Source organism: Capra hircus, chromosome 28 (assembly GCF_001704415.2).
Source record: "Capra hircus breed San Clemente chromosome 28, ASM170441v1, whole genome shotgun sequence".
Lineage (NCBI taxonomy): Eukaryota > Metazoa > Chordata > Mammalia > Artiodactyla > Bovidae > Capra > Capra hircus.
Window position 1 is genome coordinate 30,731,881 of NC_030835.1, and position 16,700 is coordinate 30,748,580.

General features: G+C 36.8%; 1 protein-coding gene across 1 annotated transcript in view; it reads right to left on the reverse strand.

The window, feature by feature from the left end:
• The window catches only part of PHYHIPL (phytanoyl-CoA 2-hydroxylase interacting protein like), a 116,472-nt gene extending 105,711 nt beyond the window's left edge, over positions 1-10,761 (reverse strand). The window contains exon 1 of the mRNA XM_005699048.3: positions 10,297-10,761. Within this exon, the coding sequence (XP_005699105.1) occupies positions 10,297-10,402 (106 nt within the window). The 5' untranslated portion in view covers positions 10,403-10,761. The remainder of the gene's footprint in view (positions 1-10,296) is intronic.

A 16,700-nucleotide genomic window follows, 5' to 3' on the forward strand; every position in this document is an offset into this window, starting at 1 on the left:
TTGTGTATTTCTTTACACATGTGATAGGAGTTACTCTAAGTTTGGGTTATAGTTCTACTTTTTCCAGTATAGGTTATGAAATAATTACCTATAATACTAGAAGTGGATCCCTCGTTAAAAGCAGGAATCTTACATAGGTGTTAACATGGATGTACTGAGACTGATTTCACTCAAGACATCGCAAAGCCTTTCTATTAATTAGTAACAGTTGCTCTTTCAGCTAACATTTGGGAGCTCTCAAAGCTAAAACACAGTACCAAAGTTCAATGACAGTCATCTGTCAGTAGAATTTACATTGCAGTGGCAAATTTTAAAAAGGTTTGCAAATAAAGCTATCCTCCACTTTCCCAAGACTTTGCTTTATGTCACCTCACTTTTACAAAATATCTACACTATTTTGTTTTTGCCAGCCACAAAAATCCAAAAAGAATTTTCCCTTCTATAAGAAGAGGCAAAAAATCAAAAACAATCTTCAGTGTGTGTTTGGCAGGGAGCCACTACTGAGGCAATGTACACCCCAAGCAGGAAGAGCTGCACCTCCAAGTTCCTTCCCTGAGAACTACACTCCACATCTCAGCATCAAGTCCCAGGGCTCTGAACTGTGTCTGTGAGCATCTATGCTTTATCTGGATTTATTTTGTGCATACATTAGCAATATGTGTCCTAAGTTAACTGCTTCTTCACTTTATACCATTTTGGCTTACGAAAGCTTTCAGAAGAAAGCTCTGCTTTTGCATATCAAGGGGAAACCTGTAATGACACAGTCTTTGACAAGTTCCACAATTTTGAAGGAAAAAAAGTGTATATGAGATTATTATAAATCTAGGAATTAAAATGTGATGTGCTCAGAACAAAGTCACCATATTACCTATGAACAACAGCATACATGATTGGACAAAAGTCTTATTAAATCCTATATAACAGTATGACAAATATGTTAAATTAGTAAACTGTTATTACAAACTCAAATAAATAGTGGTACATGTCTAAAAATGCAGAAAATACAAAATTACTCATCACATATCCTTGATTAATTCAAATGTTGAAATTATGTAAAATCTTTCCAATTTAACTGCATTAGAATTTGAATGTGGCAGATCTCTGCATTTATTTTTGTAGAAGTTTCTCAAATAGGTCAATTCAAGGATGCTAAACCAATATACAAACAACAAGAAAATTTTAATGTTTAAATCAGTTCTTAACACATCATCAACTAAACTGTAAGAATTGTTGAGACAACTCTATTAAGGGAAGTAGATAAAAATTTTAAAACCTCAGAAGTGGTAGCTCTTATAAAAGCTTTTGCCAGCTTTCATTAAGTACTAACTGTTCACTAGTAAGGATTGGATACTAAGATATTTCAAAACAGTTTTGCCTAATCACACATAGATTATCATTTAAATTGATGGGTTTTTCTTTTTTTTCCTGGGTTAACTGTATTGTTACAAATAGAAAATTTCAAAATTCATTTTCTTCATACCAAACTTAAATAGATGTCCTAAAGCAAAGTATAAATACTTCAAAAGAAACAAGAAATACTTTAGTCATTTAAGTCTTTATATAAATATCTTTCACATATAAATAATAGGCACGCTAATATGATTATATAGCATTGTAACAAGTTGAAAAACCTCAATCTGACAAAAGTTACCAAGCTTATAGATGCATATAAAGTATCAGTAATGAAACTGATCCTTACAGTTGAGTCATCATTCAAGTAATTAAGCTGTTCTGAAATTTTTAACAGAGATCAGTACAAAAATGTGAGCATTTAAAAATGTTATCAATGAATATTTCAGAATATTACAAGATAAATTATTTTCACACTGAACAATGACAAAATGAACTGACAGATGAGTCAATCCTATCACCTCCCTCCAAAAGGACTTACACTTTGAGTTGACAAAAAAAAAGAACAACTTACTATTTCTCTGAAGTCTGAATCAATTTATTTAAAGAGTATTCTGAGAAAAGAAAATGAATTAAGAACATTATCATTTGCCACTACTTATCTGTATGAACCAGAATTTCCTAGACACAATGCAATAAAAATAAAATTCAGAAATAAAGTGGATATTTAGGCTGATATAAAGTAACAACTTTCAAGTAAACAGCTAATTTTAATTTCTAACTATATCCATTGATCAATTGACTTTATTTGAAATACAAGGTATGTTTGAAATTCCAGGATAAGTGTATACTAATAAAATGCTACATTTACTTATTAAGAATTCTCTAAAATGTGGTGGTTTTGCTTTAAAAGGTTCTCTACAAATTACAAAGTTTGGAGTCTACTAGTATGATTTCAGACTAGACAAATCCAAACTATAGATCATGACATAATCTATTAACAGCTCTCCCTAACTAGCTTTTAGTTTATTTTCTCATAAGGAATACTTCTTTTTTAGCAATACTAAGTGCTATGTATTCCTAGGACATATATAGTTTTATGCCTTTATATATGCACTTATCTTGTCAGAAGTGCCCTTATTCTGTCTGCTTCTTCAAATTTTTAAATTTTAATACCAAGAGAATATGTTGCTTCCTTCTGTGAAGTCATCTGAGAGACTCAAGACAGAATTAACCATTTTTCTTTTATACTATTATATACTTATCATGTATTTATCTATTTAAATGTATCATCTCCCTAATTGCCAGTAAATTCTTTAAATGCAGGAGCCAAGTTACACATTCTTGGATCCTTTTTTCAATTCTTAACAGAGATCCTAAACTTGCAATACATGTATAAACAGTAAAAATACAAGGCAAGTAAAAAAAAAAAACAAAAGGAAACTAAGTGAGAATAGTAACTGGTTAAGTTCAATACCTAAAAATTAAGCTTTGAATAAGGATAGAATGTCACCCTTCTTTAGCTATTGTGCTCAAAGTGCGGTTTGCAAACTATTTACCAATTTGTGATGAGATAAATATAAAAATTAGGATTAAGCATTTGGAAACTTGTATAGGAATTTGACAGTAAATTTTATGTCTGTTGAATCTTTTTGGACCTTCAAAATTTCATTTTTCTAATAATTCATTTTTATTATATTTTTATAATGTATCAGACAGTCTTAGGTTAAACACTGAAAAAAACTACAGATAGACTGAGAAGTAGTATGTGAGATTATGGAAATAGAAAGATGAGTAAGACCTTGAATCTTTTTCAATAAGAGTTTGGTTTAGAAGGAAGAATATGATGTACACATAAATGTTTGTAATATGTATCAATAAATATGTATCAATATAAATATATTTCTCAAAGTTAATATCATCATGATTGATTCTTTAAAACATATTTATTAATGAGATTGTGATGCAGAACTAGTATTTCTTTCTAAAGTTATTCATATGATGCCTAGATTTCAAATTAAAATTAGGGCTTGTTTCCTATTATTGCCTGGTAAGGTTTTTAAGCTTTCCACAGAACTCTGCCTGACCAGCATAATCTAAAGCCCTGGTAATCTATAACAGCAAAATATTATAATTTTTTTTCAGAAACTCTTTCAATATTTTTATTCCTATCAAGAGATATTAATTTATTTTCTTAGCCCTCTACATTAAGAGTTGGCAAGCCTTTTGTGTAAAGGATTAGATAATAAGTATTTTAAGGTTTGTGGGGTATGTGGTCTGTTGCCACAGGTACACAAGTCTGATGTTTTAGCAAGAAGGCGGCCATAGACAATATGTAAACAAATAAGCATGGCTTTATGCCAATAAAATTTTATTTAAAAAGCTGGCAGCAGGTTTTCAGATTTGGCCCAAGGACTGTAACTTGCTGATCCCTGTTCTACATCACAGATAAAACTTGAAAATGCAATCATGAGGAACATATCACATACTTGATGCTCAAAAATAGTCTGTCATTTTTCTTTGCATTTATCATCAGCTTTAAAATTTTTAAAGACTAGGAGATTTACCAACATTCAGGCTTAGAGAAAGTAAGGCAGTATTTTTCAAGAAAAATTACGGTAAGCATATTGAAAAATATTTTGTGCCTTGTCTTTACTGGCACACACTGAGGGAAATTATAAGCTTTTCTCACTATTATTAGATAACACTTGCATAGGCTATAGAAAACAAAAAGGTCTATTTACAGTAGTTTCCACAAACACTACAAGTAACAGTTCATATGCAAAAATCCCACAACCCCTTTATAATGAACCACAAACTTGGTCCAAGTAGTCATAACATCATAAACAAATTAAGCACAATTCGGAGTATGATGCTTTTTGTTCAACTCACATCTAATGAGGGACTTCAAAACGTAGAGTACTTGCCTGCATTAACAAGCCTGAATTGCACATTTATTTCATCTTTGAGGTTCAACTTGGCCTTTTCTAGCATGTGATCATTCCTTACCTTCAAGGGGAGAGACACAAAGCTCTTCAGAGGTCACTCTAAAACTGAAGCCAAATTCTAATCTTCCTTGTTCAGCCAAGTTCTAGTCTCCCCAGAGGAATGTGAACAATTCTCTCCTTCATTCTAGAACCCTTTTCCCAGAACACCGGAGGAATTGGTAAAGGCTTAATATACACTTCCAAAGAAGTCTTTTACGTTAGACTTCAAATACCTTAATGTACATGTTCTTTTCACTTTGTACTACATCCCTGTGAAAAGTCTCCTAAGACTACAAAACTATCTTCATGCAGATGACTCAAAAAAAAATCTATTTCATAATCCTGTATCAAGTAGTTTACTAATGATTCTCAAAATATTATCATTGGATGATAAATAGCCTTAAAGAGCAGGAATAGTGAGAATGAAGAAAAAGGACTAAGAAGAATGTAAATAGATTTTCTTGTGAGCGTCCACACTGAAACAACGAGAAAACAGTACATAAAAACTGTTCTGAGAATGATTTCTCAGAGGGAAGCACCCCTGGAAAAGTGTTTGGGATGCATTTAGATGTTCCCTGAGGCCTAAAATTTAAGATGTAAAATACTGTCATCAGATGTCAAAATACCCTTTCCTTTTTTTTTTTTTTCATTCTTGTTAACGATTCTTCAGATTTCCCAAATCTAAAATCCTATTATTACCATTGGTCACTTTTCATTTTGGTTGAAAATTCAATCAATCACAAATTTTTGGTAATTATTTTTACATTTCTTCTATACCACTGCCACTCACTCTTCTCCCATAAAAAGAACAAGCTGAGGCTGTCTATTTTTCCTGTCAAGACTTTTAAACTCTTTCATCACATTTCTGCTAGAAGTCCTCCCCAAATACTAATTTTACTTCTCGTATGTGTTAAAATAGTCTAATTAATAAGACAGTTTACTGTTTAGTATTAACAAAATATTTTAAACTCTTAAAATGAAGCAAATGCTTTATAGTAGTAAAGATAGAATTTAAATAATTTATGAACAATAAAATGATTACACAGAAAGTTAAAAGAAATGGAAAATAAACCAAAGAAAGAGGCAAATATATAAGGAAAACAAATTATGGATTTACTAAGGACAGAGAAGAAAAATAAAAAACCAGAAGGATCATGCTTACTGCTATAACTGATGTACCTGCTATTATTATTATCCTGAAATCCAGGATAAAATATAAAAGTCATCATGAAACTATTACCTAAGTTAAATGAAAAAATCAAGCTTAGGCCTAAAGAGAAGGAAATACCAGCAAGAATTTTTTTAAAGGTACTTGAAAGTTTTCTAGATAGTATTCTATACAGTGAATTTCTAATTGGCTTAATTACCTAGGCAAGAATGTTTCAACTTAGGACATATCAGTCATTCTGCCACTGGAGGGAGCCTGGTCACATCTGCGTTGATGAGACTTTTACTCTTTTACTCTAGTAACTTCCTGGTCTTCTCTGGGAATGAACTAGAACCCCTACCAAAGATATAAATTCGTTTAACATAATCTGATGGTCTTCAAGCTGTTTGCTTGTTTCTTTTAGTTTCGTTTTGTTTTCACACTAATAAAAATTCATAGCATCTCCATAGTAATATCTGGGTCAAATAAATGAACCCAGAGGTCACATGTGCTAGTACAGATCTATACTCTAAAAAAAATAAAGAAAGGAAACAATTGTTGAATCAAGAACATAGACGATCTCTGATGCAAATACCTACTCAAAGCAGGTATCAAGGTCACAATGTACATGAAACACAGCAAACAGCAGGTTTCAAATAGAAGCTGAAAATAGATTTTAGGATTAAGGTTGAGAAGGATGTAACTGATGTGATAGAAAAACATAAGCAAAGATTAGAGTACTATAACTGTGATTTTACTGTTCATTTAAAATTCAGAATTTAGTTTCCATTGACTACTTATGAAACTGAAGTGACATAAGATTTTCTACATAAAACACAACTGAAATTTTTTAAAAAGATCTAATCCAAATATTGGCCAAATAATGAAGAATTATAAAGCAGTATCTCAAGAAGGTATATGAAGAATAATATCCCATTTAAAATAACTACTATTCTCTATTTTGTGTCAAGAACTGCTTTATAATACTTAATTATCTCAACAACCCTACCGGACTGACATTTTATACCCATATTACATGAGAAAGCTTGAGGCTAAGAAGTGGTTAAGTAACTTTCCTAAGATCATATATCTATCAAGAGTCAACATTTCATGAGAGGTCTGATGTAAAATGGTATTACCACCATGCTACACGCATGTCAGTGAGACTCAGTAATGCCTACCTTAAATTCTTGTACTATGAGAGGTAACATTTAAGAGTATTTGTCCTAGACATTTGCTTTAAAACATACCATTAAGAATGATCTAATACAGCACTGTGTTACTAAACACTTCTGTATTACCTTTTGTTTTCAAACTTAAAATTTGTTTAATTCACATGCCAGTGAAGAAGACAGTCTCAGCTGATTTATAATTTAAGTAAATAAGGTAAAGTCCAAATTGAATGGAATCTATCTTTCAGAATATGTGGAGGGAGCTTGGATGCATATAAAGCAACATAAAGATGAATCTTTCCTCCACAGCAAGGAAAGAAAGCTTCCATATGTATGATGGAAAAAAAAAAAAAAAAGAGTGAAGAGAAGCAGTGTAGAATTCTATGTGTGGGGTCAGAGCTGTTTTGAAATGTCACAGGTCAGAGAGGGTCTGAAGTATCTATAAGAAGAAACAAACTGAAAATAAGTTTCCATATTACTAATGCTTCCAGATAAGAAATTATTTTGATTTTTTTGAAAACTCGCCATTAAAGTGTATCATATACGTCACCTGAAGCCACTTCAACATACAAGAGAAGAAGAACAGGAACAGTCTTTTTCTTACAACAGATTTGTCTGTTGTAAGAAAACAGCACATCTTCAGAGGTTTTCTAATAGAAGTCTGTCCAGAATCCTCATTTTGAACTACAAGTGAAATCTAGGCAGGGCCTTGTATTAGCGACCAGAGCACACATGCCTAGGATAAAACTATACATGAGATAATGTGTGTATGAAAACCCTCTTGCTTAATTAAAATATCCAATTATATGACCACTTGGATTCTATTACAACTTCTTCAGAAACTATTAAGCCTTTTGAGGGATGATGAGAAAAAGAAGCATTGTAAATTGTTACTAGTAATGTAAACAGATAAGAAAAAAGGCAAATGACAAGGGGAAAAAAACATAAAAGAGGATAAGACAAAGACAATAAGACATACAGTTATATTTGCCAGCAGCTATAGCTCTCAGTTGATGTAATATGCAAAACATTATAAAATTAAAAACATCTGTAAGTGGAGAGGGTCAAAGGAGATATTTATTGAACAATCATATGGTATCTTCTCTTATTCTACTTAATTCCACTTCTAAGGAATTAATATTGTACTAATTTTTCTCATCATCAGATTCATATTAAAGTAGGAAAAGTAAAGAGCAAACAAGACACATTTATTTCTACAATCATACAATTATGAAAATATAACTCATTATGTATTTAAATGCAAAACAGACCTGCCACAAATTTTTGTTATATATTTCCAGAAGTAAAACAATGAGACTGGAGAGGGAGTGAAAGGAAGGAAGTGAAGGAAGCAAATTCGTCTAGCTGAAAATTTCTCAATATAAAAGTATGACTAGATCTGGTTGAAAAACTTAATGTAACATTTTTAAATTGTTCTGTAAAAGTAACTATATCATCTCCTCTAAATTATTCCTATGATGCCAACTTAACATTTTTGGAATTGACATACAGAGTTTCACAAAATGTAAAGTTAGGCATTTAACAAAATCTTTACATGAGCTATTTTCACATTTTACACATCTTTTAATAGAGTTAGCCTTTTGTAGTTGAAGACATAAGCTATTTTATAAAATGAAACTAATTAATCTGCGTCGAATCTATTAGAAGTCTGTAAATAAGTAGTAATTTTCAAACTGCCTAGTGTCAGTACATCCCCAATTAAATATTACATAATTCATTCATTTTGCAGGATTAGTAACGTGATCATAGAAACTAAAAAACATTACCAAAATGAAATAACTCTACTCCAGGAGAAGAGACACGATAAATGCAGGATATTAATTTTTGTACATTATTAACTCTGTAAAGGTCATTAAAAAAACTTTATTTTTCTTAGCATCTTTGAAACATCTGGTAAGTGCAGTTTTAAGTACTAACTACTGGCTTTTGAGGAGCAACCATGAATTGCCTATTTCCAATAACTATAGTGACGAGCTTTTGGTAAATTGTTGAAGCAGATGAAAATAAAATCTACCTTTATTATTGCTTTTTGGCAAACCAGCATAGGAAAATAAAAATATTTACAATGGTAACATTATACAGTCATTTCACAAGAGTATAAACAAACCCATAGGACTTTCTATGAGGTATGTTAAAAATAATCTGTACAGTCCAATAGTGCAACTTCCTATATGGAATACAAAAACAATGAATTGTTAATGTCAAAAGTATGTGCACTTATTACTATGGTGACCAAAACAGTCTAGGGATGAAGAAAATAAAAGCAGCTTTTGCAAGAATATTTATCATCTATACTACACCTTTTTCAAAATTATTTAAAGTGCCTTCGGCTTCAAAGAGCAATTAATCCAAGAGTGATTGTCCTAAATTTATTAATAAACGGAAATTCGGTGTTCAGTTGACCTAAACTGTACTATACAGCAACGCCTAACCAAGTTATTACCATTTAAATGACTGGAAACAAGACCTCTGCTCTCTACTTGGATTATATACTGATCAATTTTACGACCTTATTGTAAGTATATTAGTATATCTACATAACCGTGACTAAAAACCATTTTAAAATCATCTCTGTACAGAGTTAAACACTAATTTCATTTACAGTCAAAACTGTTCAGGGTCATCTTGACAACACAAATTATTTTTCCTTTGTCACTTGTATAATTTTTTTACAATTATTACATCAATCAGTACTAATCAGATGACTTCTTTACAAATGAAGTTTTATTTCACATTACTGAAACAGCACTGACTCTCCAACTACTCCAACTAATAATACAGAAGCGCTGTAACTACCCATACTGCACATTGTACTAGTTTACCTTTAACGCTCAGATCTGTTTAATCAATTTCCTTTTTAAGGAGCCTGTCAACTTTAACAATAGAATAAGCGCTATAATATCAAGACACAACGGTAAGTACTCGCCACATACTCTGAATCACGGCAGATATATGAGGCCACTTCCATTACACATTTTTGACAGTTTCTGTCTGAATCACAGTTTCAAACCACGAAGCTTGTGGCTGTCCTTGGTGCTGAAACGCACTCTTCTGTCCCTCTACTGAAAAATAACTGTCACTTCAAATTCCATTTTGAAAGGATAAAAAGACTTCAAAATGTAGGAAGTCTGAAGATGGGAGGCTCAAAAAGGAACTAGTAAGTTTCCAGGCAGAGACCGCTAATGAGTGTGTGCTGGGGGCAGGGGGCAACGCTGGAAACATCCCGAGGGCTTTCGCCGGGAGACCCAGGAAAGCGGGACTGCGGCGAAGATCGGAAACACCGGGTCCGGAGCAGGAGACGCCGGCTGGAACGCCGCCCTCGCGGGGCAACCCCTCGGCGGGAGCCAGGCGGGCGACGACGGTGAGGGGCTCCGCGGCCGGGGACCACGGCGACTTCCCCAGCCAACCCGCGAGCCCCGGGGTCCTTTTGTTTCTGGGGTCTGAGGGGGGAGTGGGTGGGCGAAGGGGAGCCCCCATCAGCGTTCAACTGAACAAGGGGGACAACAAAAGACCCTACCGCCCGGGCGAGCAGGGTCGGCGGGAGCTCCAGTGGCCGCGGCGTCTGGCAGCGGGCTTTACCCCCACCCCCGCCAACCCTCACCGTCCGGGCCGCTCTTACCATCTCGGTCGCACAGCTGAATGGCCTCCAGGCTGAGGTTTTTGATCACCTCCTCACAGGGGCTGGTGGGGCTGTTGAGGGCATGATCCAGGCGCGGCACCTCCATTTTTCCAACCCCCTTCTCACGTCCGCCTGCTTCGTATCCAGGCTCTCTCCGAGGACCGTGTGGGAGAGAAGGGCGGGAAAGGAAAGGGGAGTGGCGGAGGAGAGGGAGGTGGCCTGGGACGCGGCGCTGAAGGGCCGATGCTGAACCGCCGGGCTGGAGAGCCGCTGCCAAGGCGACGGCAGTGGCTGGAGCTCCGCGGAGCGTGCGGCTCTGAGAGACCGAGACAGACCCTGCGCGAGGGCAGGAGGCGGCGCGCGCCCGGCGGGGAGGAGACGGGGCGCGCGGGGAACGTGAGGGAGAAGGCACGGGGCGCGCACGCGCGCGAGAGGACGCTCCCACCTGCTGGCGCGCCGCGCTCTCCTCTGTCCCTTCCCCGCCCCCACCCCACGCCCGGTCCTCCCGCGCGCACGCGCCCCCGGCTGCCCTCGCGTCTCGGCGCCCGCAGCCCCGCGCGTGAGTCGTCGGACGGTGGAGCGCACGGGAACGGCAGGCGTCAAGGGGGGTCGGGGAGACGCTTGCTTTCTCCCTTCTCTCCTAGTGAGGGCGGTTCGGCGTTCTTTTCCCTCCTCACGGTGTCAGTCGGAACCAGGTTAGCACTGCGGCGTCTGCACGAGGAGGTGAGAGTGAGCAGTTTTGTTTATCAACGATTGAAGAAATGAGGGTCCAAACCCTTTAATATCGGGCGTTGGAACTACCTTCGCCGCGTCAAGGGCCCCCGGCTACTCGCCTCCGAAAACCTACGTGTTCCGCCTGCCATTCCTCAGAAACAGCTACGTCTGTCCGAGAAATGAGCATATCAACTGAGGAATGGCGCGGTTTAGGGACAGGATTTTGGTCATCCTAAAGGAGGAACAAACAAGGGAATTAAGACCCGCCAGAAAAGTAAGGGAATGAAGAGATGCTTGCCAGCCTGCTGGAACGGCAGCAAGCGTGGTTCAGGGACACCAGCCCCTGATTGCTCAGGCTTTGCAGAATAGCGTCGTTCATTCATCTGTTTATTCACCCACCGAATAACTAATAAGTGCTAACTCTGTGCCAGGCTTTGTTCTGGGCGCCAGTGAAGGGTGAAAAGACAGTACCTGCCCTCAAGGATATAGAAGAAACCTTTTCCTTGTGGAAAATGGCCTTTCTTAAGTCACCCTAAACTTGTCTGCTTATTGTTTTAAACGTCACTTAAGATTTAGCAATAACTCAGTGAAGGTGCAAATAATTTTTTAAAAAGAAAATAGGTGTAGGTCACTGCTGATTGATCTCTGTTGCCATTTGCTTCTTTGGAATAGTTTTCGGGTTTGCTGCTATCTCGGTATCAAAAATAGTGCCCACTCCCCTTTAGAGTATAGATTCTGAAAAGAATTTAAAGTCTCTTCATGTTTTTTCCAATTTCAAACCTAAATGTTAACCAGTAGAGTAACAGTTCACACAAAGATTCCTGTATGCTCTCGGTTCTAGTCACATCCGTTTAGCCATGACATGACTAAATCTAGTTAATTGAAGCCTCATAAAACAGATGAACCAGCTTAAGGTAAAATAAGCCGGTGAAAAAATTTGGCACAACTGCAAGTTGTTAGAAATTTGTGGAAGATAATTGGGTATCATAAAGTGAAATGTCCTCATTATGAACCTAGATATTAATGAAGATGGCTCTCTTTCATGTAGTTTGAGAGCTTTTTTGTCAAGGTAGGGGGGGTCCTCGAGAGAATAAATGATTACTTGTCAAGAAATATGACAAGATGGTGTTTATTGGTGAATTTCCTGTGTTCCGAGGTCTGGCTCTGGAGGACTAGAAATTGATATTGTCAGCCCAACCACAGGGTAGTGTTAAATTTCATAGCTGCGTTAAGTTCACAAATCTTAAAAGGAACTGGGTAAGCTAGATTACGAATTTATTGGTTTACAGATGAGAAATATAATTCATGCTGCTGCTAAGTCACTTCAGTCCTGTCCGACTCTGTGCGACCCCATAGACGGCAGCCCACCACGCTCCCCCGTCCCTGGGATTCTCCAGGCAAGAACACTGGAGTGGGTTGCCATTTCCTTCTCCAATGCAGGAAAGTGAAAAGTGAAAGTGAAGTCGCTCAGTGGTGTCCGACTCTTCACGACCCCATGGACTGCAGCCCACCAGGCTCCTCTGTCCATGGGATTTTCGAGGCAAGAGTACTAGAGTGGGGTGCCATTGCCTTCTCCGAATATAATTCATACATATAATTAAAAGTATTCTCAGGTGGTGCTAGTGGTAAACAATCCACCTGCCAAGGCAGGAGAAGCAAGAGAGGCGGTTCTATCTCTGGGTCAGGAAGATCCTCTGGAGTAGGAAATGGCAACCCACTCCATTATTCTTTCCTGGAAAATCCCATGGACAGAGAAGCCTGGCAGCCTGCAGTCCATGGGATCACAAAGAGCTGGGCACAACTGAGCGGGCACACACACATATACACACATGACTCATATATTTAAGAATCATCTTATATGTCCAAGGATACATAAGTACACAGTATATAAGATGTTGCAAACTATGAGTTTAAATCTTAGCAGGAAAGATATACATTTAAAAAGTAAAATGATGAGTATTATGAAAAAGCAAGTATGGGAGCTTGTGGAAGCACACACAGGGCCCACTGTAGCCTGATTAGTTAGGAAAGCCTCTAAAAGGATTTTAAGGGAATGGAAAATGGTCGAAAGACTTTGATAAGGAAATTACCATGAACAGATTGTCAGACAGAATATTTGTATAATGGGAAGCGGGGTAATGTTTTGAGAAGTATTAATGGTGACTTTCTGGGCATAAGACCATTCTATCCAAAGGACCTTCTGCTGAGGACTTAGATTATTACATAAGAAAATGAAACTTCTCTATTTTTCTTCTCATACCTAAGTTTCAGTTTAATTCCAGTCCCCAAGTACTTAACATCATTTAATTGTTAGCTTGAGGTGACCACTGTTACAGTCAAAATCCTACCAGTAATTCAAGCTCTGACTCAAGTGGTACATATAGATTATTCCCACTGCCAGAAATCCCTGTTTTATTTACACAGGGCTTTGTTTATAATTTACAGACAAAATCACACCATGATTCATAAGTTATTATTAAACATGAATCAGGCTCAAATTTGAAAATGATCTTAAATATATCCTTTTTCAATCCCTTCTCCAGTGTTCAAGCCCTTCACAAGAAGTTGTTTACCTTTTAAGAAATGGTAAATTAAAATCCTAATGAAATAACCTAGTCTTATTCTATCTGAGCCCAAACATGCCTACTGTGAGGTCAATACAAAGGTCTTAATTTTCTCCTGTGTTGGTCATACACAATAATGATAATCCTTCTTCCTTCTGCCCATATATATTCAGTTCTTTAGATAAATGCTCCTAGTTCTTTCAAACATTTCTGATACTGTGTCGATTTGAGTCCCTCTGTCGCTCTGAACACACTTCTCTGGATAACTCTAACTTTTGTAAGAGTTCATAGGTAAACATACTAGGTGTGGAAATATATATTTAATTCAGTTCAGTTCGGTTCAGTATCTCAGTCATGTCTGACTCTTTGCGACCCCATGAACCACAGCATGCCAGGCCTCCCTGTCCATCACTAGCTCCCGGAGTCCACCCACACCCATGTCCATTGAGTCGGTGATACCATCCAATCATCTCATCCTCTGTTGTCCCCTTCTCCTCCCGCCTTCAATCTTTCCCAGCATCAGGGTCTTTTCAGATGAGTCTGCTCTTCACATCAGTTGGCCAAAGTATTGGAGTTTCAGCTTCAGCATCAGTCCTTCCAATGAACACCCAGGACTGATCTCGTTTAGGATGGACTGGTTGGATCTCCTTGCAAGTCCAAGGGACTCTCAAGAGTCTTCTCCAACACCACAATTCAAAAGCATCAATTCTTCTTCACTCAGCTTTCTTCAAATTCCAACTCTCACATCCATACATGATCACTGGAAAAACCATAGCCTTGACTAGACACACCTTTGTTGGCAAAGTAATGTCTCTGCTTTTGAATATGCTGTCTAGGTTGGTCATAACTTTCCTTCCAAAGAGTAAGTTTCTTTTAATTTCATGACTGCAGTCACCATCTGCAGTGATTTTGGAGCCCCCCAAAATAAAGTCAGCCACTGTTTCCACTTTTCTCCATCTATTTGCCATGAAGTGATGGGACCAGATGCCATGCACGATCTTCTGAATGTTGAGCTTTAAGCCAACTTTTTTACTCTCCTCTTTCACTTTCATCAAGAGGCTCTTTAGTTCTTCACTTTCTGCCATAAGGGTGGTGTCATCTGCACATCTGAGGTTATTGATATTTCTCCCGGCAATCTTGATTCCAGCTTGTGCAATTATATTACAAATATATGTGAAGAAATACCCAGTAGTCTATTACTGTCTTTGCTTTATATGCCAGACATCTTTAATGCAGCCCAGGAACACATTAATTTCTGACAGTTTTATCACTCTGCTTATACATCCTGAGCTTACAATAACATAGAACGTATTCTTCCTGAACATTTCTTATTTCCCTCTTGAAGTTGTAAGTTTTGAGTACATATTATATGTGTGCATTGAGCAGATACTTCAGTACAATTTGATGAGTTACTTGATTGAAATTGATTTAGTACTTTTAATGTGTTTAATTGTAATGTTGCAGCTAGCCTAGAATTTTGTCATACCTAAAGAAAAAGTAGGTTACAGTGTCCTTTAGGTAAGTTTGTCAGTGCCAAGGTCATGTAAGACCCAACCCACAGCTATAGGCACCACCCTGCTTTTTAAATTGCTAGGCAGAGGGCAAAGAGAGAACCAATACCATAGGTTGAAGCAAACTCTGAAAAATGCATAGCAAATACAGAGTGGTTTTTCTTTATCTCATAACATAACTTTTTCTAAGCTTTGATTATAAATGGTGGAGTGAAAGAAAACTCATGATTGATGGAGACAAGCTTGAAAGGAACTCATATTCTAAATTCTTTATTTTGATTCAAGTTGAGTAGCGTCTGAGCGGGTGAAGATCAGATGAAATAATGTGTATGTGAGCTGTGAGGCATTTCAGAAAGTTAGGATATTATTATGGGACACCAAGAATGCCATTAAGAAATATCTGGTCAGTTTCATAGTACACATTTCTGGAAATATTTTAATAGCTATTTCAAAACAGGAAGCACATCCATATTTAGAATGTCTTTATGATTTAGTGTGTTGGGAAAATTTATTAAAATTTTTAAAATTTTAATTGAGTTAAAATTTATTTTAATTTTAAAACTTAAAAATTAATTTAAAATTTTAAACTTAAAAATTAATTTTCAAGTTTAAAAATTATTCCTGGTTTTGCTTTCAGTTTTATCCAGTGATAGATTTTTGGCAAACCCGTAAGCAAATGATCAGCTTTAAATCGCTGCCCAGTATTTTTTTTCTTTTCTTCTCAATATTTGATTTCTACAGTCTTCATTCTGTACCACCAAACACTGATGGGAGAAGATAAAGAACTATAATGACCTAATCCATTATAAATTCATGCTGTCAGAGTTCAGCTTGCTTAATATTCCAGTGGCTATTGTAGACTACTTCTCTTTGAAACCCCTAGCTCTTCTCTCACTTTCAAGAGATGGTCTCTCCTTCTCCCTCTCTTGTTCCTGGTGGGGGGGGCGGGGAAGGCAGAATGAAGTTTCTCATTTGTTCTTATCGTTAGCTCAGTGGGTCCTGGTAAAACTTGCTACTTTTCCTTCACCTCTGCTCTCCATTCAGTGCCTGTGTATTGTGGAATATAGTTAGATTCCTATTAATATTTTTACCCACTCCAGCTGTTTTGGTCTTTTTCTTTCCTCTAATTCCACTCCCCCCCCCACTTTTTTTTGGTCTCTAAACATTATCAGATCTTTTTGATTTTAAAAGTTATGTTCCTTGAACCATCCAGTTACTATCCATTTTCTTAATTTTTAAGGTATATAAAGAGCCCATTGTAAATTGTAAAGTGCCATAAAAGTGTTAACTCGTTGCATCTGTTTCCTTTTAATTCTTGTACAGTTTATCACCTATCCTCACCACTATGATTCTTAACTTTTCAAAATCATCTTTGGATTTTATAAGATTTCTCATCACCGAATATAAAAACCTTTTATCATTTGCATCCTCTTTGATATTTCAGCAATTTATTTCTGCTGAACTTCTATAGCACTGGACTCTATTGGCTATCTTCCTGAGTGTATGCTTAATGTTTATCTACTCTGGCTTCTAAGCTACCCTCTTGAGTGTAGGTGTTCAGTAAAGTTCATCCTCTGATATTATGTTCCTCTCTGTTGAAAGCCATTTCTTCCAA